Source organism: Neovison vison, chromosome X (assembly GCF_020171115.1).
Source record: "Neovison vison isolate M4711 chromosome X, ASM_NN_V1, whole genome shotgun sequence".
NCBI lineage: Eukaryota > Metazoa > Chordata > Mammalia > Carnivora > Mustelidae > Neogale > Neogale vison.
Genome location: NC_058105.1, coordinates 104,592,387 through 104,616,198, shown reverse-complemented (window position 1 = coordinate 104,616,198; position 23,812 = coordinate 104,592,387). Strand labels below are relative to the sequence as shown.

At 37.4% G+C, this 23,812-nt stretch overlaps 1 protein-coding gene across 7 annotated transcripts in view; it reads right to left on the bottom strand.

Annotated features, from left to right (window-relative positions):
* DMD (dystrophin) overlaps nucleotides 1-23,812 on the bottom strand; it is a 1,990,807-nt gene that overhangs the window by 574,864 nt on the left and 1,392,131 nt on the right. For all 7 annotated transcript variants that reach the window (XM_044235639.1, XM_044235638.1, XM_044235634.1 and 4 more), the window contains one exon: nucleotides 22,540-22,657. In XM_044235639.1, coding sequence (XP_044091574.1) covers nucleotides 22,540-22,657 — 118 coding nt within the window. The remainder of the gene's footprint in view (nucleotides 1-22,539; nucleotides 22,658-23,812) is intronic.

Genomic DNA, 23,812 nt, shown 5'->3' with positions numbered 1-23,812 from the left:
TTTCACTCCAGATTGATTTCTTTGTGTAAATTAGGTCCTTATTAAATATTTGCAGACTTACACATTTATAAAAGAAAGCCATCAGTCTCATCAGTTCTGTTTCTTTTAGAAGAGAGTCAATCTATATTTAATTTCCTTCTACAAGCTTGAAGGTGAAAACTTATTTAGTAAAGCAGTTAATGACTGTTTTCTAGGTACAATTCTTAATCTAGGTACTTTAAGGGTGGTGTCTAACCTTAAATTTTTTACAACTTACATGAGAAAGGAACTTGGAATGTTCAGCATTGCACAATTTGATGAATTTATTATATTTCTGATTAAATTACACTAAATCATATGTGAACATAATTTAATGCTGTTTGTTACTACCATAGTGCACTATAATACTGAAGAAGCTAATTTTTAAATGAAATAACTTGTTCAATTACTTTAGCATACTAAAATAGAATAAAAATTTTATTACTTTTAGTTTCAAAGCAGCATTGTGACATTTTCTTGAGATCCTTTTAAAATTCCTTAACGATGCCAATTCTATCTTTAAAAACCAACTTGGTATTCTAGTTGAAGGGGAACAGAATATACCACCCCAAAATATGTCTGTTTGGCATAAGGATTATTTTAAACTGATTTTTTTTAAGAAAGAGCAGGCATAGAAAAGCCCTGAAAATGAAGTAAAAGTTACCCTTTTTGAAGAGATATTTACGTATATAGGAGAAATCTCCATTTGTAAGGGTGTCTCCCGCTCTGTACCAGGAGGAGGAGGAGGACTCTAAATCTCTAGTAACTCCTACCAATGGACTAGGTGAAGACTTCTGTCTGCAGAACAACCACACCCTTGACTAACCCCTGTTTTGCCTCAATGCCTCCCATCATTGCCCGTGCCCCAACATCTTCTTTTGTCTTTAGCTGGAGATGGTACTAATGGTGGTGGCTCAGGCCATTTTGGGGAGTTACTTAATTTTCCTGAGTATCTCCCACGTATATAGGATATATACATGTTATTAAGCTTCTGTGTGTTTTTCTCCTAATAATCTTTTATTACAAGGGGTGCCTCAGTCAAGAACCTAGAAGGGCAGAAGGAAAATTTTTTGTCCCTCACATAGTCAACTATCTTTATCTCAACTAGACAGTTGTATATGCCAGTTATTTCAGAGGACAGAATTTTGAATTAGGAATCTGGCTCTTACATTCATGGTAAAAGCCCGTTATATAATTTCTAGGTCAAAAATATATTTAAAGTCAATCTTTTTTGAATAGCGATGCAATATGTTGGTGTATAAATTTAGAATCAGGACAGAAAAATAATGAAATGATAGCATTTAGTCAAAGCATAAACAAAATACTGTTAGCAGGTTAAAATAAAGCAACTCCCAAGTGCCTATCCCAGATTTGGGTACTAAGCGATGTAAACCATCATGGTCAGTTGGTTGTTTTAAGTCTTAAAATATGTACAACTCATTACCCACCTAATGAAGTGTAAAGTCAGTGAATGTAATGTTTTTAATGGCCATAGCACATCTTGTTGGCTGCCCTGCATTGATATTTGTTCTATTTCCCCTAGGGAAAACAGGTGACTTTTTCATATACTGTTTTCTTTATATAAAACAAATTCACATTCTTATTTTATCTTAAGTTATAACATGACTTCCTTTTTTGGGTTCTCTGAACCCTTTCAACAGACAGCATGATAAAAGGAAAAAGAAATTTTCATTTAAAAAAAGAGAGAGAAAGAGAATCCTAATCCAAATTTCTACTTTAAAGATTGGGGGGGGCGTACTTGAGCTTTTAAAGATTAAGAACTCTCTATTTACATTTCATTTCCATTTTGCTCAAATCAGCAGGGCCTCCAAAAGTGCAGTGAAGAATATTTCAAATGGCCTTGTACATTTTCTGCAAGGATGAGGTATGTGAACTGCAATCAGACCAAGGTGCTTTTTAAATCTGTTCTCCTTATAAGAGATTGTACTAAAAAGACTCCCAGTCTCCTAAAACTGAAATATCACTTAACGTTCCAAAATCTGGGTGTGTTTACTGTGGGTTTTATTTGTTCTTTGTTTGCTTTTTTTTTTTTTTAAAGATTTTACTTATTTATTTGACAGAGAGAATTCACAAGCAGATGGAGAGGCAGGCAGAGAGAGAGAGGGGAAGCAGGCTCCCTGCTAAGCAGAGAGCCCGATGCGGGACTCGATCCCAGGACCCTGAGATCATGACCTGAGCCGAAGGCAGCGGCTTAACCCACTGAGCCACCCAGGCGCCCCTTTGTTTGCTTTTTTAAGCAGAGCATTTTATTAATGTTCTCAGGCAAAAAAAAAAAAAAATTTGCTTTTGGCATGGTCATGGAGATGATGATGATGGCAGCCTGTAGCCTTACACTATTTGCCAGCTACCCCATGAGTAGTCCATTTAATCAGTAAGTATTTGCAGCATGCCTGTTATTTTCAGAATAATGTGAGAATTAAAGGAATTCAAATATAAAGGGTAAGAGTTTGAAACTTACGGTTCACTCAGGAGCTAGATAAAACATAAACTAGGGAGAGAATGTCCTCAGAGAGACAAGATGATGCTTGGAATTCCTAACTTCTGGCATTTCATTACTTATGAATGTGGCAATAGGAGGAAGAACTGCTCCTCACATCACTATCTGAGCTATCAGTGAAATAGGGTAATAGAGTCCTCTACTAGGAAGTTGGTTTTTTGGTTCCATTTTGTTTTTTTTTCTTTTAACCTATGTTGGCTTTATTAGTTTTTAAAATTTTTATTATTTATTTATCTATTTATTTTTAAAAAGATTTTATTTATTTGAGAGAGACTGAGAGAGAGAGAGAAAGAGAAAGAGAGAGAGCATGAGAGGGGAAAAGATCAGAGGGAGAAGCAGACTCCCCACGGAGCTGGGATCCAGATATGGGACTGGATCTTGGGACTTCAAGATCACGACCCGAGCTGAAGGCAGTGGTTTAACCAACTGAGTCACCCAGGCACCCTGGCTTCTTTTTTAAAAAGTGACCTTGCTTGAGGCATAAAAATGAATCCCTGTGAGGAATTTAAGTATCATGATTCAAAAAACACCTAATATATTTTAACTGAACTGAAATAAACTATCACAAGTTAATAAATAATGTAAACAAATATATGTGAGTTTTAGGTAATATATAGATATATAAGATTAACATAAATATATACAGATGTGAGTATATAAGAATATATACATTTGTACATAAATGTGTATATGTATGTATATACATTTTCAACAACTGACTTTCAAATGTTGTCTCCTTTCAGCATAGGTTTGGGGAAAAAAGAGCCATCTAACACTCTTTTCTAGAATCAGAATACTTGGGTGAAATCCTGACTCTTCCATATGCTATCTGTGAAAATTTAAGAAGGGTATTACAAACCATGATCCTTGGTTCCCTCATTTATTTAATAAGGACAATATTGACTTTAGGCAAGGTTGGGGCTATCAAATTGACTCATATTTTTTAGAATTCTTTGTCCAATTTATGTAAAACATAACACAGATATAAAATATTACTATTTATGAGATATTGTAGAAGCTGAACAAAATCTGATTTTGCCAAGTACTGACAGTAAAAATTTTGACACCTCCAAAGTGTCTGAAATGTTTCATATACTCTGGAATTACCAAAACACCTATCTACTGAGAGGGAAACCTGAGCCTTTTAAGTGCCCTGCCAGATGCTAAGAATTAATCTCATCCCATTGATTGGTATGTACCCCTTATGGTACTATTGCCCCTATGTACACAAATGCTTTCTTTGGCATGGTACCCTACATTGAGAGGGACATAAAAGCATGTGCTAAAACTCTGAGCAATGTACAGGTACTAGTAATGATCAAGAGAAATTCCCTGTTTCATTGTCCAACAGGATGGAGCCTCCTTCTTTTAGAGGTTCCTACAATGGCTAAGCTAAACCAAATTCTTAATGAGAAGGAGGTAAAGTGCCACTGTTTCAAAAAGCCAACATATGCCTATACAATTCCTATGTTTTTCATATTATCTTATCTTTCTGCACAATTACTCTTGATGTTCACATTTGCAGGTTGACTGGGTTTTATCAATTCATGGCACAGTTTTCTGTTTAATTATAGAGCAAGGTGTTTTCCCCTCATTCTTATTGTGTGCATTTGTGACTCAATTTTCTATTTTCAAACATTTTGTTATTTAATATACATTTTTCTGATAACAAATGGAATCAGGGTGGTATATGACTTTATACCTTTCTTCCCTCCAGTGATTGCATTTTCCTAAAAGCCAGCTGTGACCCAAGGCAGTGGTTCTATGGCTCTTGTATGAAAGAAAAATTGGATTGCAATGGTCAAGTTTATCATTTCTAGAACTACCTCATGGACTTTGTAGGGGACTCTCAATGGCTTCACTCTTTTGACCCAGGGTTAGACTTATGGGTGGTAATAAACCAGATTATCCAGTAGCTAGAAACATTAAAAATAGAATATTCTGCAAAAATATTTTTGTTTTAATACTGAAGAAAATAGTATAAAGCCATTCATTTATTTGTTAGTTCAGAAAATTTTGAAGGAGAACCTATTTTTTTCTAAATTCCTAGATAGGAATTTAAGAAAATCAATACTCAGTGAAGATGCATTTCTTGAGCAAGTACTAAAAATTCTGTGTATAGACCCAAGAACATTTCTCAATCTTCATGTATCCATTTTCTAGATGTGAAAAACTTTCAGCCTTACAACAGAGCACTAATCATGTCAATAAAGTGTCAACAACCTAGAAGACCTCATAGAACTCTTCATAATGAGGAGGGCCTATAATTGCACACTGAATGTTTGAGTCCCCCATCCCTAAATTCATACGTTGAAACCCTAGTCCCCAATGTGATGGTATTTGGATTGTGGGGCCTTTAGGAATTAAGTTCAGATGAGATCATGAGGTTGGGGTCTCATGATGGCATCAGTGTTTTTAATAGATGGGAGAGAGCAGACTTTTCTCTCTCTCCAGTGTGTGAGGACACTGTTAGAATGTAGCACTCTGCAAGCCAGGAAGATGGCTCTCACCAGATCTGCTGGCACCTTGGTCTTGGACTTCCTGGATGCCAGAACTAGGAGAAATAAACATCTTTCAGTTAAGCCACCCCATCTACGGCATTTCATTACAGAAGCCCAAGATGTTTAAGACACTGATATTTATGCAGTGATTTGCCATTTGAAAAGAGCTATTGCATATGTCATTCCCTTTAATCCTAACAGCAATCTGGTATGGAAAGGCATCTGAAGCCTAATTTTACAGATAAACAAAGGGTGAGCAGGATGCAGGAACTTGCCAAAGGTCCCACTGTTATCAAAGAACAGAGTCAGGACTTAAACGCCATCTTCTCATTTTAGATGCACTGCTTTTAGCAACACCTTGTGCTTAAAATGAAATGGGGGAAAGACATGCTTACATGTTTGTCTTACTTACGTAAACGTAATAACTACCACTGTCATCATCGTGGTCACTATTATCCCACAACTGATCAGCTACCTAGGCCTTTCTGTTGGGCCTCCAAAACTCAAAAGCTTCCTTTTCTTTTCAAAACCCATACTTCTCATGTGGAGCTGGGGTAAGAGAATAATCGACATATCCAGTAGCTATAGAAAAATCTCAGGAGGTTATTTTTCCTTTCAACATGCACATGCATAACCAAGGGCACACATAACTGGTCTGCCATTTTTCAGAAGAGTAGCACTGACATTTGCCGGGTTGTATGGTGGAGACAGTCAAAGCAGTGCAGAGTCAAGTTTCAGAAAACTTTCCTTTGAAGGCTCAGTTAAGTCCTATGGTAGTCATCTCTACAGGGATCCCAATCACCTTCACCTTCTGGGATTCATGACCTTTTGGAGTCCCTCATCCTCCCACCTCACTGTGTCAGAGCCAAACTGTGTGACAAATAATTTACAGAAGGGGTAACACTATAAATGCTAAGGCTAGGTCCAAAAAAGTTACCATGGCTTTTGCGTTGTATCCATGGTTTACTTTTGGGGGAAGCCAGCCACAAAGTCACAGGGACACTCAAGCAGCCCCATGGAGAAGCTTGTGTGGAGAGGAACCAACTAGATAGTGCCACTCACAAACCATATGAGTGAGGTGCACCATCTTGAAAGTGGATTCTTCAGCCCCAGTCAAAATTTTTTTAAAGATTTTATTTGTTTATTTGACAGACAGAGATCACAAGTAGGCAGAGAGGCAGGCACAGAGAGAGAGAGAGAGAGGGAAGCAGGCTCCCTGCCGAGCAGAGAGCCCAATGAGGGACTTGATCCCAGGACCCTGAGATCATGACCTCAGCCAAAGGCAGCGGCTTAACCCACTGAGCCACCCAGGCGCCCCCCAGTCAAAATTTTGTATGACTGCAGCTCCAGGTGACCTCCGACTGCAACCTCATCAGAAATTTCAAGATGGAACCACTCAAACAAGGTGCTCACGGTTCCCTGACCAACAGAATCTGTGAGATAGGAAATGATTATTGCTGATTTCAGGCACTCAGTTTTGGAATGATTTGTTTTGCAGTAATAAGCAACCACAAACTCCTTTTCTTGGTTAAAAGCAGAATGAGCCCAGCTCTCTCCTTTGCATGTAGAAAGGTCAAAATCTATTAATCCTTTCTGTTTACTTCATAAGTGCTTCCCTTAAGGCAGGTACAACAGAATAAAGACTAGTGGCAAGCAATTTGTTATGTTGCTTCAAATTATTAATGAGAAAATTCTGGTAAAGAAAAAAAGTGGTGGATCGAAAATAATTCCTATGCTTTTGCAACACCTGAGCAGAGCTGAGAGAGTCTTTTAGGAGTCATCTATGGCATATCTAACCCTTAGCTTAGCTTCATCTAAACTGTATGATATCATCAAGGAGGAATATTCCTCTCTATACCCAGAGGCACCAAAATACAATAGAATTTCAGGTCTTCAGTTGCAATGCCCCATCAGGCCATGCAATAAAAATGCTAGCCTGTGAAAAACTGGCATTTCTCCTGTGGGCACATCTCTTTCTGTTTTGTATTTGTCTGACCAGCGCACTTTGTCTGAGTGTGGGATTCTTTATATTGTATGTATTCACCATTATCTTTATTCTATCATACAAAAAAGCCTATTTTCATTAATTGGCTTATGTATTTAATGGGTTCATTATGTGTGGTTTTTAAAGTAGATGAGTAGAACATTTACTAATCTAAATCTTTCATCTTTAAAAGAAACATAATGAAAAAATAAGCAACTAGAAAATGCTGTTTAGGTTCATAATTGTAGATACATCACTTTAAATAAGTGTAATTTCTATTACACACCCACAGGAAAGATTAATAATTGAATATAATTATGACCACTATATGGATTTTAAATTCTGTTCAAATATATTTTGATAGTAATCCTCTTTTAGAATTAAAGAATCAGATACATTAAAACAGAATTAATTCATGACAGATGTTTAGTATTACTTTAACACAACATAAGTAGAAGTCTATAAAGAAAGAAAAACATATACACTTACTTCTTAGAGGTAAATTTTTAAGTTATGATTACTCTGATAGAGCTCTGAAATTCATGAAGATGTTAAAGATCATTTCTATAATTTAATGTCTATTTCTGGGTACCCTATTAATTGCATACAAATGAAAATTAAAGAAATCATGAAATTTATATGTGAAGAAACACATGGCACTATGAACCACACTGTGATGTCTAATTTTATATGTCAAATTAGCCAGACAATGATATCTAGTTGTTTGTTTAAGCAGCAGTCTAGATACTGCTGTAGAGGTATTTTTTAGATGTGATTAACATTTAAATTAGTAGACTATAAGTAAAACCGATACATCTCCATAATGTTGGTAAGCCTTATCCAATCAGTTGAAGAACTTAAAAGAGGAAGGACTTTTGGCTCCAGGCTACTTTTGGACCCAAGACTGCAGTATGAACTCTTTTAAGGAGTATCTATCCTTCTGGCCTTCTTTAAAAATTTCAGACTTGTAGTCCCCACAATCTCATGAGCCAATTCTTTAAAATCTCTGTCTCTCTCTCTCCATATATATAAAACTAATATTATAATACAGTTAAATACATTAAATATATATATGCATGTATACATATATGTATATACAGGGTTCTCTGGGGAATGCTAACAACCTCATTCCTATTGAATAACAATAGTGGAAGAAAAGATTAATATTATAATAATAAAATAATAATCATAGAAATACAGGTAGTAAAACTTTTATTTTTGTAGTGGGATTGAGCAAGAGATATTTTGCTTAACCCTTGGCATACCATCAAGGTTCACTGCACCCAAATATATATCTTGAGTTTCTTTTTTAAGAAGTTCTATTTGTAAAAATTAGTGTTTTTGACTTTATTCTTTCTGGATGGTCTACCAAAAAACAAAGTGAAATTTTATTTATTCTTTCAATAAAATAAAATTCATTTTATCTTTCAAATACCATATGGTTCTAATGAAGCCTTTCATAAACCTAAGATACATTGTGTAGTCCTAGTAATCTTATTTTTCCTATATTTGTAAACATTTTGCTCTTTCATCACCAATCATACATTTTTCCTAAGTATGCTAAAAAGATTTGTGAATGAAAGAATGATGGAATTATATGGAAGGATAATACATAGTGAAGAAGAAACTTCATCCTTTAGGTTTCTTATTACATTGTCCCAAATAGTGCATCTTTAAGAAGTATAAAAGAAGAACAAAGACAACATCTTTGGAGTCTGTTTTCAGCTTTCATCGAAGAGAGTTGAAAATGTAGAACTTTTCATTTTACTCCCATTATGTCAAAGACAAGAAAATTGATAGAGTAAGATGTTTATGATTATTAGACAGAATAGAAGATAAATGCAAAGAGACAGAAATCAGCATTCTAAACCCCAGTGATGACAGTGAAATTGATCACACAGGTGAAATCTTAGACTGTGAGTCTTTAGATGATAAGCAAACACAAAGATTGATGAACAAACAATACACTTTTAAGGACAGAAAGAAAATAGCACATTTTAATCTAGCTAGTTGTTCAATAGGAAGGACTTCATCACATCATGTTTCATTGAAGAACTTGGACCATCTTACTTTGCTAAAATGATGTGGGACACTACATCATTTGTTTGTACCTCCAAATTTATTTGATACTAAGCTTTTTGGGTTCAATTCTTACTAAAATTTCTAGTAAGGTTTTTTGTTAACTATCTGTCTGTCTTACTTGTGCAAAGTATTTGAAAAATAACTGAAACATACAAAACAAAAAGCATAATGGTTCACTAGACCTGGATGGCAAATGGTCATCTATTTGTCTTGGTATACTGAAGAGTGACTCCAAAATCTGATCTCCATAAATACAACCATCTGTAACTCTCAGCTGAAGGGTGTTTTTTATTCAGTGTATCACTAAGAACCAGGAAGAAACTTGTGTTTTTGGACTGGTGGTACAGCAGAAGATACAGAAAACAAAATATAGAACAAAACTTGCAAACTCATTCTTCAGTGTGTGTTTGTCTAAAGGCATCTTTACCTTAATTTGCCACTGGGAGACCTGATGCTAACTCCTCTTCCTACATTTCTTAAATGTAAGCCAAGTTCCAGACTGTTCCCTAGGTCTACTCTTTTCATGTGGCTCTCTATCTCTTTGCAAACTCATCTACTTCATGTAACTTCCAAATCTGCTTAGAAGTAACTTTGCTTCTGAAATCTCTACTCACGTTTTCTTAAGCACATTATTTTATCACCCATATTCAGCAACTTGTCCTGAATCCGTCTCTGGTTATATTACCATATTCCAAAGCACTGAATCTCAAAATCTTAAAAGGCAATCTTTCTCTTAGATTCCACACATCCAATCAATGTCCAAATCCTGTTAATGCTAGCTCCACTGGACGTCTTAATTCAGTTATTTCTTTCCACTCCACTGCCACTGCTCTAGCTTGGGCTCTCTTGCCTCCTACCTTGTCTCTTTGCTTTTACTCCCATATCTTCCACAACATACACACAGACACGCTCCCACTTCTACAAATTCATCTGTCACACCACAGCTAACTTAAGACTAATTATGTCTCCTCTTATCCTTTCCTGAAATATCCTTTCCTTCCCAGCCTCCTTCTGCTTTTCAAAATCCTATTCGTGACCAGTTCAAATTGAACCTCCTTCTAAAAGCATTCTAGAACCCCTTCATTCAGATCTAATATTCCTTCCTCTTCTTCTCTCTGAAGATTTCATAATACTGCCCTACTGAAGTACTTAGACTGCCTTGCCCAGATAGACTTGCCTATATACCCACATTTGATTGTAAGCTCTTTTAAGACAAAGGCTGAATCTTATTTTTCCCTCTATCCCAACCATCACATCTGATATTAACAGCACAGAATAAGCATTCAAATATTTACTGAACTGAACTGAACTCTGCAGTTGCCAGTGGCATCCTGGTGGATGTAAATTCTGAGAGCTGCTTGTAGTTGTAACAGGTTGACAGCAGGTGCTAGGTGTCAAAAGAGGGAAATTTATAACGTTGACTCTACTTCTTCTAAAATAAGCAGCTCTCTAATAGATAATACCTGAGAGGAAAATATTGGCTGGCATTTCATTAGCAATAGAGATTTCATAAAAACATGGAAAACAACAAAGTCTTTTTATTTCACCATGAAGGATTTCATACATTTGGTTGCAGCAATGAATGATAGGTTGACAAAGCTGCTATAAAACTGTCAGTTACTTCAAAAATGCTGTGAGAGTATTTTTATTCTCATGCAGCAGAACATTCTCCCTTCTACAGTCCTGTGTACCAGCTCTTTAAGCAATATGATATGAACTCATTCCTTAAAATTTATACAATGTCACCAAATTTCTCAAAGAACTGCAGACTGGTTTGAAAGAGGTTGAGATGAAAAAATAAGTTTAAAGGAAATAAATCTCTCTTAAGACTTGGCATTCCGTTGCAGAAGCTCCTCTCCTGGTTTAGCTTCTAAGTGGCTGTATGGTACACCCCCCCTTCCTATTCTCCCATCTCCAGCTCCTCTGTACAAAATTCATCTCACCATGATTGCATGGACCATTTAATGAGCATCCAGCACATGCGAGGTATTCACTTTAGAAATCTCACATAATTTTATCTTAATCACCATACAAGTTTATGTATTATCATTATCCCCACTTCACAGATGAGGAAACTGTGGCTTAGAGAAATGGATCCACTTGGCCAAAGTCACCAGCTAGTAGATTACAGAGGTTCGCCATCCTATACACTTCCAACATGTGGGAAAGACAATCCTATGATTACATGCCCAAATGCATAGAAGACAACAATATAAATGGGAGCAGTAAAAATTATATCCAGATTATAGCAGTAACTAGTATTTTTAGTTGTCAAATACTCACAGTTCATTTGTTCTTTCTTTCTCTCTCTTTCTTTTCTTTCCTTTCTCTTCTCTTTTCTTTTTTTTTCTTCCCTTCCCTTTCCTCCTTTCCTCCCTCCCTCCCTCCATTTCTCCCTCGCTCTCTCCCTCTCTCCCTCCCTTTCTTTCTTTCTTTCTGTATTTTTTGACTAACCAATGCTTTTCCTTTGATGTGCCTTGGGCTTTAAAATCATATAGACTTTAGTTTATATCCTAGTCCCACATTTGCCATCTTACTACAATCCTAGGCACATTACTTAAGCTTGCTGAGCTTCAATGTTTCAATCTCTAAAATGAGAAAAATAATATCTACCCTCCTAGGTCATAGTAAATATTGAAAATAAAATAACTTACATGAATTGTCTTGCTTTTTTATAGTATCACTCATGAATTTGTTTAATTCTTTTATATATGTTGTTCCATGTGTTTTTTTAAATAATTTAAAAATTTTTTATAAACATATATTTTTATCCCCAGGGGTACAGGTCTGTGAATCGCCAGGTTTACACACTTCACAGCACTCACCAAAGCACATACCCTCCCCAATGTCCATAACCCCACCCCCCTTCTCCCAACCCCCCTCCCCCCCCCCAGCAACCCTCAGTTTGTTTTGTGAGATTAAGAGTCACTTATGGTTTGGCTCCTTCCCAATCTCATCTTGTTTCATTTATTCTTCTCCTACCCACTTAAGCCCCCATGTTGCATCACCACTTCCTCATATCAGGGAATTCATATGATAGTTGTCTTTCCCTGCTTGACTTATTTCACTAAGCATGATACGCTCTAGTTCCATCCATGTTGTCGCAAATGGCAAGATTTCATTTCTTTTGATGGCTGCATAGTATTCCATAGTGTATATATACCACATCTTCTTGATCCATTCATCTGTTGATGGACATCTAGGTTCTTTCCATAGTTTGGCTATTGTGGACACTGCTGCTATAAACATTCGGGTGCACGTGCCCCTTTGGATCACTACGTTTGTATCTTTAGGGTAAATACCCAGTAGTGCAATTGCTGGGTCATAGGGAAGTTCTATTTTCAACATTTTGAGGAACTTCCATGCTGTTATCCAGAGTGGTTGCACCAGCTTGCATTCCCACCAACAGTGTAGGAGGGTTCCCCTTTCTCCGCATCCTCGCCAGCATCTGTCATTTCCTGACTTGTTGATTTTAGCCATTCTGACTGGTGTGAGGTGATATCTCATTGTGGTTTTGATTTGTATTTCCCTGACGCCGAGTGATAGGGAGCACTTTTTCATGTGTCTGTTGGCCATCTGGATGTCTTCTTTGCAGAAATGTCTGTTCATGTCCTCTGCTCATTTCTTGACTGGATTGTTTGTTCTTTGGGTGTTGAGTTTGCTAAGTTCTTTATAGATTTTGGACACTAGTCCTTTATCTGATATGTCGTTTGCAAATATCTTCTCCCATTCTGTCAGTTGTCTTTTGATTTTGTTAACTGTTTCCTTTGCTGTGCAAAAGCTTTTGCTCTTGATGAAATCCCAATAGTTCATTTTTGCCCTTGCTTCCCTTGCCTTTGGCGATGTTCCTAGGAATATGTTGCTGCGGCTGAGGTCGAAGAGGTTGCTGCCTGTGTTCTCCTCAAGGATTTTGATGGATTCCCTTCTCACATTGAGGTCCTTCATCCATTTTGAGTCTATTTTTGTGTGTGGTGTAAGGAAATGGTCCAATTTCATTTTTCTGCATGTGGCTGTCCAATTTTCCCAACACCATTTATTGAAGAGGCTGTCTTTTCTCCATTGGACATTCTTTCCTGCTTTGTCGAAGATTAGTTGACCATAGAGTTGAGGGTCTATTTCTGGGCTCTCTATTCTGTTCCATTGATCTATGTGTCTGTTTTTGTGCCAATACCATGCTGTCTTGATGATGACAGCTTTGTAATAGAGCTTGAAGTCCGGAATTGTGATGCCACCAACTTTGGCTTTCTTTATCAATAACCCTTTGGCGATTCGAGGTCTTTTCTGGTTCCATGTAAATTTTAGGATTATTTGGTCCATTTTTTTGAAAAAGATGGATGGTACTTCGATAGGAATTGCATTAAATGTGTAGATTGCTTTAGGTAGCATAGACATTTTCACAATATTTATTCTTCCAATCCAGGAGCATAGAACATTTTTCCCTTTCTTTGTGTCTTCCTCAATTTATTTCATGAGTACTTTATAGTTTTCTGAGTATAGATTCTTAGCCTCTTTGGTTAGGTTTATTCCTAGGTCTCTTATGGTTTGGGGTGCAATTGTAAATGGGACTGACTCCTTAATTTCTCTTTCTTCTGTCTTGTTGTTGGTGTAGAGAAATGCAACTGATTTCTGTGCATTGATTTTATATCCTGACACTTTACTGAATTCCTGTACAAGTTCTAGCAGTTTTGAAGTGGAGTCTTTTGGGTTTCCCACATATAGTATCATATCATCTGCAAAGAGTGATAGTTTGACTTCTTCTTTGCCGATTTGGATGCCTTTAATTTCCTTTTGTTGTCTGATTGCTGAGGCTAGGACTTCTAGTACTATGTTGAATAGCAGCGGTGATAATGGACATCCCTGCCGTGTTCCTGACCTTAGCGGAAAAGCTTTCAGTTTTTCTCCATTGAGAATGATATTTGCGGTGGGTTTTTCATAGATGGCTTTGATGATATTGAGGTATGTGCCCTCTATCCCTACACTTTGAAGAGTTTTGATCAGGAAGGGATGCTGTACTTTGTCAAATGCTTTTTCAGCATCTATTGAGAGTATCATATGGTTCTTGTTCTTTCTTTTATTGATGTGTTGTATCACATTGACTGATTTGCGGATGTTGAACCAACCTTGCAGCCCTGGAATAAATCCCACTTGGTCGTGGTGAATAATCCTTTTAATGTACTGTTGAATCCTATTGGCTAGTATTTTGGTGAGAATTTTCACATCTGTGTTCATCAGGGATATTGGTCTATAGCTCTCTTTTTTGATGGGATCCTTGCCTGGTTTTGGGATCAAGGTGATGCTGGCCTCATAAAATGAGTTTGGAAGTTTTCCTTCCATTTCTATTTTTTGGAACAGTTTCAGGAGAATAGGAACTAGTTCTTCTTTAAATGTTTGGTAGAATTCCCCCAGGAAGCCATCTGGCCCTGGGCTTTTGTTTGTTTGGAGATTTTTAATGACTGTTTCAATCCCCTTATTGGTTATGGGTCTGTTCAGGCTTTCTATTTCTTCCTGGTTCAGTTGTGGTAGTTTATATGTTTCTAGGAATGCATCCATTTCTTCCAGATTGTCAAATTTGTTGGCGTAGAGTTGCTCATAGTATGTTCTTACAATAGTTTGTATTACTTTGGTGTTAGTTGTGATCTCTCCTCTTTCATTCATGATTTTATTAATTTGGGTCCTTTCTCTTTTCTTTTTGGTAAGTCTGGCCAGGGGTTTATCAATTTTATTAATTCTTTCAAAGAACCAGCTCCTAGTTTCGTTGATTTGCTCTATTGCTTTTTTGGTTTCTATTTCATTGATTTCTACTCTGATCTTCATGATTTCTCTTCTCCTGCTGGGCTTAGGGTTTCTTTCTTGTTCTTTCTCCAGCTCCTTTAGGTGTAGTGTTAGGTTATGAACCTGAGACCTTTCTTGTTTCCTGAGAAAGGCTTGTACCACTATATATTTTCCGCTCAGGATTGCCTTTGTTGTGTCCCACAGATTTTGAACCATTGTGTTTTCATAATCATTTGTTTCCATGATTTTTTTCAATTCTTCTTTAATTTCCCAGTTGACCCATTCATTCTTTAGAAGGATGCTGTTTAGTCTCCATGTATTTGGGTTCTTTCCAAACTTCCTCTTGTGGTTGAGTTCTAGCTTCAGAGCATTGTGGTCTGAAAATATGCAGGGAATGATACCAATCTTTTGATACCGGTTGAGTCCTGATTTAGGACCGAGGATGTGATCTGTTCTGGAGAATGTTCCATGTGCACTAGAGAAGAATGTATATTCTGTTGCTTTGGGATGAAATGTTCTGAATATATCTGTGATGTCCATCTGGTCCAGTGTGTCGTTTAAGGCCTTTATTTCCCTGCTGATCTTTTGCTTGGATGATCTGTCCATTTCAGTGAGGGGAGTGTTAAAGTCCCCTACTATTATTGTATTATTGTTGATGTGTTTCTTTGATTTTGTTATTAATTGGTTTATATAGTTGGCTGCTCCCACATTGGGGGCATAGACATTTAAAATTGTTAGAACTTCTTATTGGACACACCCTTTGAGTATGATATAGTGTCCTTCCTCATCTCTTATTATAGTCTTTGGCTTAAAATCTAATTGATCTGATACAAGGATTGGCACTCCTGCTTTCTTCTGACGTCCATTAGCATGGTAAATTCTTTTCCACCCCCTCACTTTAAATCTGGAGGTGTCTTCGGGCTTAAAATGAGTTTCTTGGAGGCAACATATAGATGGGTTTTTTTTTTTTTTTATCCATTCTGATACCCTGTGTCTTTTGATTGGGGCATTTAGCCCATTAACATTCAGGGTAACTATTGAGAGATATGAATTTAGTGCCATTGTATTGCCTGTAAGGTGACTGTTACTGTATATTGTCTCTGTTTCTTTCTGATCTACCACTTGTAGGCTCTCTCTTTGCTTAGAGGACCCCTTTCAATATTTCCTGTAGCGCTGGTTTGGTGTTTGCAAATTCTTTCAGTTTTTGTTTGTCCTGGAAGCTTTTAATCTCTCCTTCTATTTTCAATGATAGCCTAGCTGGATATAGTATTCTTGGCTGCATGTTTTTCTCGTTTAGTGCTCTGAAAATATCATGCCAGCTCTTTCTGGCCTTCCAGGTCTCTGTGGATAAGTCAGCTACCAATCTAATATTTTTACCATTGTATGTTACAGACTTCTTTTCCTGGGTTGCTTTCAGGATTTTCTCTTTGTCACCAAGGCTTGTAAATTTTACTATTAGGTGATGGGGTGTGGGCCTATTCTTATTGATTTTGAGGGGCATTCTCTGAACCTCCTGAATTTTGATGCTCGTTCCCTTTGCCATATTGGGGAAATTCTCCCCAATAATTCTCTCCAGTATACCTTCTGCTCCCCTCTCTCTTTCTTCTTCTTCTGGAATCCCAATTATTCTAATGTTGTTTCATCTTATGGTGTCACTTATCTCTTGAATTCTCCCCTCATGGTCCAGTAGCTGTTTGTCCCTCTTTTGCTCAGCTTCTTTATTCTCCGTCATTTGGTCTTCTATATCGCTAATTCTTTCTTCTGCCTCATTTATCCTAGCAGTGAGAGCCTCCATTTTTGATTGCATCTCATTAATAGCTTTTTAAATTTCAACTTGGTTAGATTTTAGTGCTTTTATTTCTCCAGAAAGGGCTTTTATATCTCCCGGGAGGGTTTCTCTAATATCTTCCATGCCTTCTTCAAGCCCGGCTAGAACCTTGAGAATTGTCATTCTGAACTCTAGATCTGATATATTACCAATGTCTGTATTGATTAGGTCCCTAGCCTTCGGTACTGCCTCTTGTTCTTTTTTTTGTGGTGAATTTTTCCGCCTTGTCATTTTGTCCAGGTAAGAGTATATGAAGGAGCAAGTAAAATATTAAAAGGGTGGCAACAACCCCAGGAAAATATGCTTTAACCAAATCAGAAGAGATCCCAAATCGTGAGGGGGGAGAAATAGGATAAAAAGACGTTCAAAAAGAAAGAAAGGAAAAAAAAAAGAAAAGAAAAAAAAGAAAAGAATTAAAAAAAGAAAATGAATAAAGAAAAGTATAAAAAAGAAAAAAATATATATATTAGATAAACTAGTTAAAAAACGTTAAAAAGGAAAAGGTTAAAAGTTAAAAAAAATTTTAGCAAAAGAAGAAAAAAAAATGAAAAAGAAAAAAATTACTTTAACTGCAAGACTAAAACATCACAGGGAGAAAGCCATGAGTTCCGTGCTTTGCTTTCTCCTCCTCTGGAATTCTGCTGCTCTCCTTGGTATTGAAACTGCACTCCTTGGTAGGTGAACTTGGTCTTGGCTGGATTTCTTGTTGATCTTCTGGGGGAAGGGCCTGTTGTAGTGATTCTCAAGTGTCTTTGCCCCCGGTGGAATTGCACCGCCCTTACCAGGGGCCAGGCTGAGTAATTCGCTCGGGTTTGCTTTCAGGAGCTTTTGTTCCCTGAGCACTTTCCGTAGAGTTCCGGAGGACGGGAATACAAATGGCGGCCTCCTGGTCTCCAGCCCGGAGGAGCCGAGAGCCCGGGGCCCCACTCCTCAGTGCCCTCAGCGAACAGCGCCCACTAAGTCCCGTCTGCCTGACCTCCGGCCGCGCTCCGAGCTCACCGAGCCTGCGGCCGGTTCAAGGTAACCCCGAGCTGCGAGCTTACTGTCGGCTCTGTCTCTACAGCCGGCTTTCCCGTTCCAATACCCGCAAGCTCTGCGACACTCAGACACCCCCGATCCTTCTGTGACCCTGCGGGACCTGAGGCCACGCTGACCCTGCGTGCGCTTCGCCCCGGTTTAGCCTCTGGCGCGATGTCCCTCAGCGGAACAGACTTTTAAAAGTCCTGATTTTGTGCTCCGTTGCTCCGCCGCTTGCCGGGAGCCGGTCCCTCCCCCCGGGGTCTATCTTCCCGTCGCTTTGGATTCACTTCTCCGCCAGCCCTACCTTTCAGAAAGTGGTTGTTTTTCTGTTTCCAGAATTGCTGTTCTTCTTCTCTTCGATCTGCCGATGGATTTGCAGGTGTTTGCAATCTTTAGATAAGCTCTCTAGCTGATCTCCTGCTAGCTGAAGTAGTCTCAGCCTGCTACTTCTCCGCCATCTTGACTCCTATTCCGTGTGTTCTAAAGCAACCTTCTCCATTTTCTTTTTAACTTCTCTCTTTTCATCTTTGTAGTATGAGAACCAGGCAGCTAACAAAGAGCTTATTAAATGCTTTCCCACTAAGCATTCAAACAATCCAATTAGATCATAATTAAAACGACAAGAGTTAACATTTACTTAGCTCTTACTGTGGCTTGGATCTAAGTGCACCTCCTGTATTATCTCATCTAATTCTCCCAACCTTGAGGTAGATACAAGTAATCTTATTTTATAGAGGTGGTGACCAAGATCAGATAGTTTACAGAGATTAGCTGTTTGTTCAATTCACGAATTTACTAAGAAGGCAGCCCAGGGAGCTTGCCCTCAAAAGCTGTATGTGCTGTTGTTATAGATTTTTAAAATGCTAACGGTGGGGGTTATATAGCAGGAGAAGCTATAGAAGCAAGGCTATAAAATACAAATGTCAAATGAGCCATGTTCACCAATATTATTTGTGGAATAAATGAACCAATAAGAGAGATGAACTCCTTTTTTCCATATCTTCCTCACTGCTATATGAGGTATTATGGTATTATGATCTGCCATAACAATGGGCATGAAAACGAGTTTTGCATAGTTCAGAAACCTCCCACTTAGCAATCCGAGATCCTTTCAATCTTACTTAGTTTTGCTCCCCTGACCTAGCTAGCCCTTATGTAGGAGAAAATGACCAGGAATGGCTGACATGTTCAGCAAACAAAAGATGGAAGGAAAATGAGCAGTTTGAACATCAGAAATGGCAAGGAAAATTTATTTGAATGCACTTAGAATGACATTTTTCTCTCACCTAGATTATTGCAACATGAGTTCCATCAATACAATCACCTGAAAACAACAGATACTGTGGAAATCGTTTTATATGGTGAAGCATGTTGGTATTTTGCAGACCCAATTACTTGAGATTTTAGCATGGATATTACTAGTAGAGAGGAATTGCTTTGTACTGGTCTTTTCTCTTGATAGAATGCAATAAGTATATATAGATTTCCCCAACTGTTCGAAGTTATGAACTGGGACTTACCAAAGAAGGAAAAATGTTTCAATATAGCATTATCCTCTTACTGAATATTTTTCTTTATTTAGCTGATTCCTTCTTAAGTATTTCTAGAAGTTTCAGGGCAATAAAAAAGGACTATTGAAATCTTCAAATAAGAAAATACAATTTTATGAGCAAGTATTTTATTTCTGCTCATTCCCTGAAAGCCAAATCTATACTAAAGAAAATGCTATTTTGAACACGATTGAAACTTTATGAGTATTCAATCTCCATCCCGTTTCACAGATTTAAAATGGAAAGATAAACTGAAGCACAGCAGGGCTGCAAATGACATTGTTTAGATAAACATATCTTGTCAGAATTATCCTGGTAGTAGCATTAGAGGCTCTGGGCATATTTGGCACAAAGATTCTGGATTAGGCTCTTAATAAGCAATATAACATGTCTCAACAGACACTTGGCTTTTAAGAAATGCTTTTTTTTGACCACATGGATTGGGATCTTTCCACTATACTACAAATATTCATAAAGGTATTCATTCCTAAAAGACAAAAGCTTAGAGAAACAGAACTGTTCAAATTATTGGATATTAGCAGATACATAAAAATTTGTCCCCATCACTCAATTTAACTTTACATCATGAAAAAAAAAGTCAATACAGTATCAAAAAAAAAAAACCAGATTGTAAGGGATAATGGAAAATGTTTAGACAATGTTGAATGGATAGTATAAAATAAATTAGAGTTATTTTCCTCTTAGGGAAAAAAATAGAAGTTATTTTTCATTAGTAAAATGACAAATGACTTCCTATATGGTGTGTTCAGATTTGCATAAACATTTTTGCCAAATTTCCATATTTCTCAGGCAAGAAACAGATTACTTAACTGTGTAATGGGAATTCAGTCTTATACTGAGTAAATCATTCACTAAGACTCATTTTTTTGGATCACTATGTTGCGACCTGATGAAGAAGCCTCATCGTTCCAGCATGAGGGAGAAACATTTTACTACATCAGTTGAAAAGCTCTCGGTGTTGATCATTACAAGGAGATTTTGCTCTTGCCATGCTGGTTATACAAATGATATTTTATAACTTACACAGAACTCTACAACTTGAGTGTATTCTTTCTGTCCAAATTAGTTATGTAAGAGAATGACCAGTTTCTTACCAAACTAGCTTCTCTCTTTCCCTGGCTCAACAGTGGTCAATATTTTGCAGTTTCCCTTGCAATTAGATGTGGTCATGTGACAAGTTCTAGCCAACAGACTACGAACCACTTCCAGGCCTGTCTCATGATAAGTTCTAAAGAACTATGCTTATTCCTCATTTGCCCATTAAATGCATAGGACTCAGATGATCTGGACACAAAAGATGGAAGGGGCTTAGGTCCCTGAATGACTTCATAGACAGCTGCTTATTTTGGATTGCACCAGAAAAGAAGTAAACTTATACTATGGTAAGCCACCAAGACTTGGGATCTGACATATAGTGACTAGTACTACCCAACTAATATGTTAGCTAGCACATATTCAAATACATTGTTTGAGCAACAATAAAGAGTTAAAATTTCAAAATCAAGAAAAGTATTTTAATTAACAATCAGGAAAACTGAAAGAGGAATGTCTTTAGGAAGTGATTTAAATCATACATAATTTGCAGACCAAAAAAGTATTTAATCCTAGTCCTAGTGATTAAGGTCATTAAGAAAAACAATAGAACAGGATGGGACATGGTAAACATTCTAGAAGGAACACATACTTTCAATACAGAAGGAAATATTTGTAAATTGCAAGTTCTGGTCTTTGCTTGTTTTGTAAATTTGAGCAATTTGATTAACCATTCTCAGAATCTGTTTCCTCATCTATAAAATGAGGGATTATGAAATGTAGCTGATATTATAAAGATTTTGTACACATGCCCACACACAAAACACAACACCTATTATCTGCTACCTAAGAGGAACTCAATGAATTACAGCTATTATCACTATTTACCTAACACATACAAATATGACCAATAATATTTTTCATACATTAACTCTTTATATTGGTTACTTTTTCTGTTCCTTCCAATGTACTAGCTGCAAAACATTCTGCTTCCACTTCCTCAGGCTAGTGCTAATGCAAGAGAATGTAAATTATGAAGACATAGATTCTTGTTTTTTGAGGTTCAAAAGCCTAGGCCTAGAAAAAGACAAAAGATTTGGAAGCAAAAAAAAGGTGATGAAATGATCTTTCATCCCTACTCCCTATTAGAAAAAAATTCCCTACTCTCACGCTAGAAAAAAATCCCTCTGGTTGTGAGAAGGGATGAGAGGGGACATGACAGGGGGCATTAAAAAAAATTAGTCTTGATGTGTGTCCCTGAAGGGGAGGTAGGGAGAGGGAAGGGAGGAAACCTGGGGAGATGCACGAGAGTCAGAGAGCAGAGGTGAGCCGGGCCTCGTTCCTGAGGAGAACCTCTGAGGGAAAGAGAAGGAGAGTAGTTTCCCCTTCTGCTTCCTCTATTCCTTTTTCCTGACACTATGCACAGGTACTCTGAATCACTCTGTGTAAAGAAGAAAGGAGAAGATACAATGTCTAGGCAGAGGGGCCTTAAAGAGACTCCCAAGATTCCCACCCAGTCTAGTATGGCAAAAGGAATGGTACACTGATTTCTGTTGTTACATAATGAGGGCATCACAGTAGCAGAGGGAAGTCCAGATATGAAAGTGTCACCGCAGAAGGGAATGAAAGATGGTCCAGGAAGCAACTGCCTGCTTGGACCAAGAACCAAGAATATGAGGGAGAGACTGACATCTCCATGGCGCTAGCCCAGAAAGAAGACAAGGGAGGAGCAAATGTTCTGCCACACCATGCTCACCATGCCTGCTGCTCCATGCTTTGTATCTACAGAGCCTAGATTGATGAAAAATTTCTTTCTTCTCCTTCATGGAATTATATTCAGTTATGGAAAGATAATACTATGGATTGAAAAATCTTAGTACAAGAGTTAAAATTTACAATGACTTATGTAATTAAAAAAAATTTTTTTTAAAGATTTTATTTATTTATTTGACAGAGAGAGATCACAAGTAGGCAGAGAGGCAAGCAGAGAGAGAGGGGGAAGCAGGCTCCCTGCCGTGCAGAGAGCCTGATGCGGGGCTCGATTCCAAGACCCTGAGACCATGACTTGAGCCGAAGGCAGAGGCTTAACCCACTGAGCCACCCATAATTTTTTCACAGTATTATGAACTCAATGGAAGTAAATCAACTTAAGTCATTACTGAAACTTTTCAAACATCTTTCCTTAAGTTTCACATGCTTGTTCAAAGACTTACTTCGATCAGTAATAATTGTTCTAGCCTCTTGATTGCTGGTCTTGTTTTTCAAATTCTGGGCAGCGGTGATGAGTTCTTCCAACTGGGGGCGCCTTTGTTCCAAATCCTGCAGTGTCGCCTGAAGGAAAAACAACAACAACAACAAGAACTTAGTACTGAGGTTCTCTAGCATTGCGCATTCCTTTTATGTGATACAAAGTAAAGCACAATTTGAAAACCAAAGCACTTTTGGAAATAAAAAAAGATGTTATAGATATAAATCTCTAATGTGTAAGGCTTTATAGAGAACAATTCAACAAGAAATGTGCTTCATTCTTAGATACCCAAAAATATTTCAAATGAAAATCTTGATTATAGATTTACTTCACTATTTAAGAGCTCAGATGGAGGTGTTTTAGAGTACCTGGGTTTACTTACGCCAGCGTACGAGCACCACAAGTGAGAAATGCAATTTTGAATTATGACAACGTATTTAAAAAAGATAGCTGTTTCTATTTGTAGTCTCATTTTGTGTGGTGTCAAAATTCAGGTGTATACTTTAGAACCAGGAAAAGCGTGGAAATGATTTAATAGGTGTAACTTACTTAACTTCTTTGTACCCCAGATTCCTCACCTATAAAATGAGAGGGTGATGCAGATGAACCAAGTCAGTCCTTCCCCAAAGGAAGTATTAGTATTCATACTCTGTATTACAAATGACTTTAATTTAATACTGCATTGGATAAGAGTACCAAGAGAATAAAGCCAAGAATTATTTACTTATTTATGTATTTATTTATAGGCAACATTGTTAATTATTAAAAAATCCTTCCTTCTCTTGTCCATCTATTGTCTCTGTCACCTTACTCTCCCTCCACTAATGGGCTCATATCCCAGTGATGTTTACAAAGAAGCTTGGGAAAAATAAGATCTCTCCCTTGTTTTCACTCTAAAATGGAACACATTTTATTTCAATTTGGGAAAATATAATGAATATTTGTTATTAGTTTATAAGTCCTACACACATTTCCTCGTTTTTATTCTCCTAATAACCACAGTAGTAACTAAGCTGGAAGTCTTTATGGTTTTAAATCTGAAGCTGTTTCCACTACCTCATGAGGCCAGTGAATGTGAAGGGATGAAATGGGGTAGATGGTAATGTTCCTGAAACTTAGTTGACTACTAAGCTCTTTGACAACTGCTGATTTTCTAAAGATTTTTGGGTTGAGAAAGGCCAACTTTTGAAGATCTTACAATGTTTCTTTCGTGAACAGGTAGGGAGACAGGCCTTGTG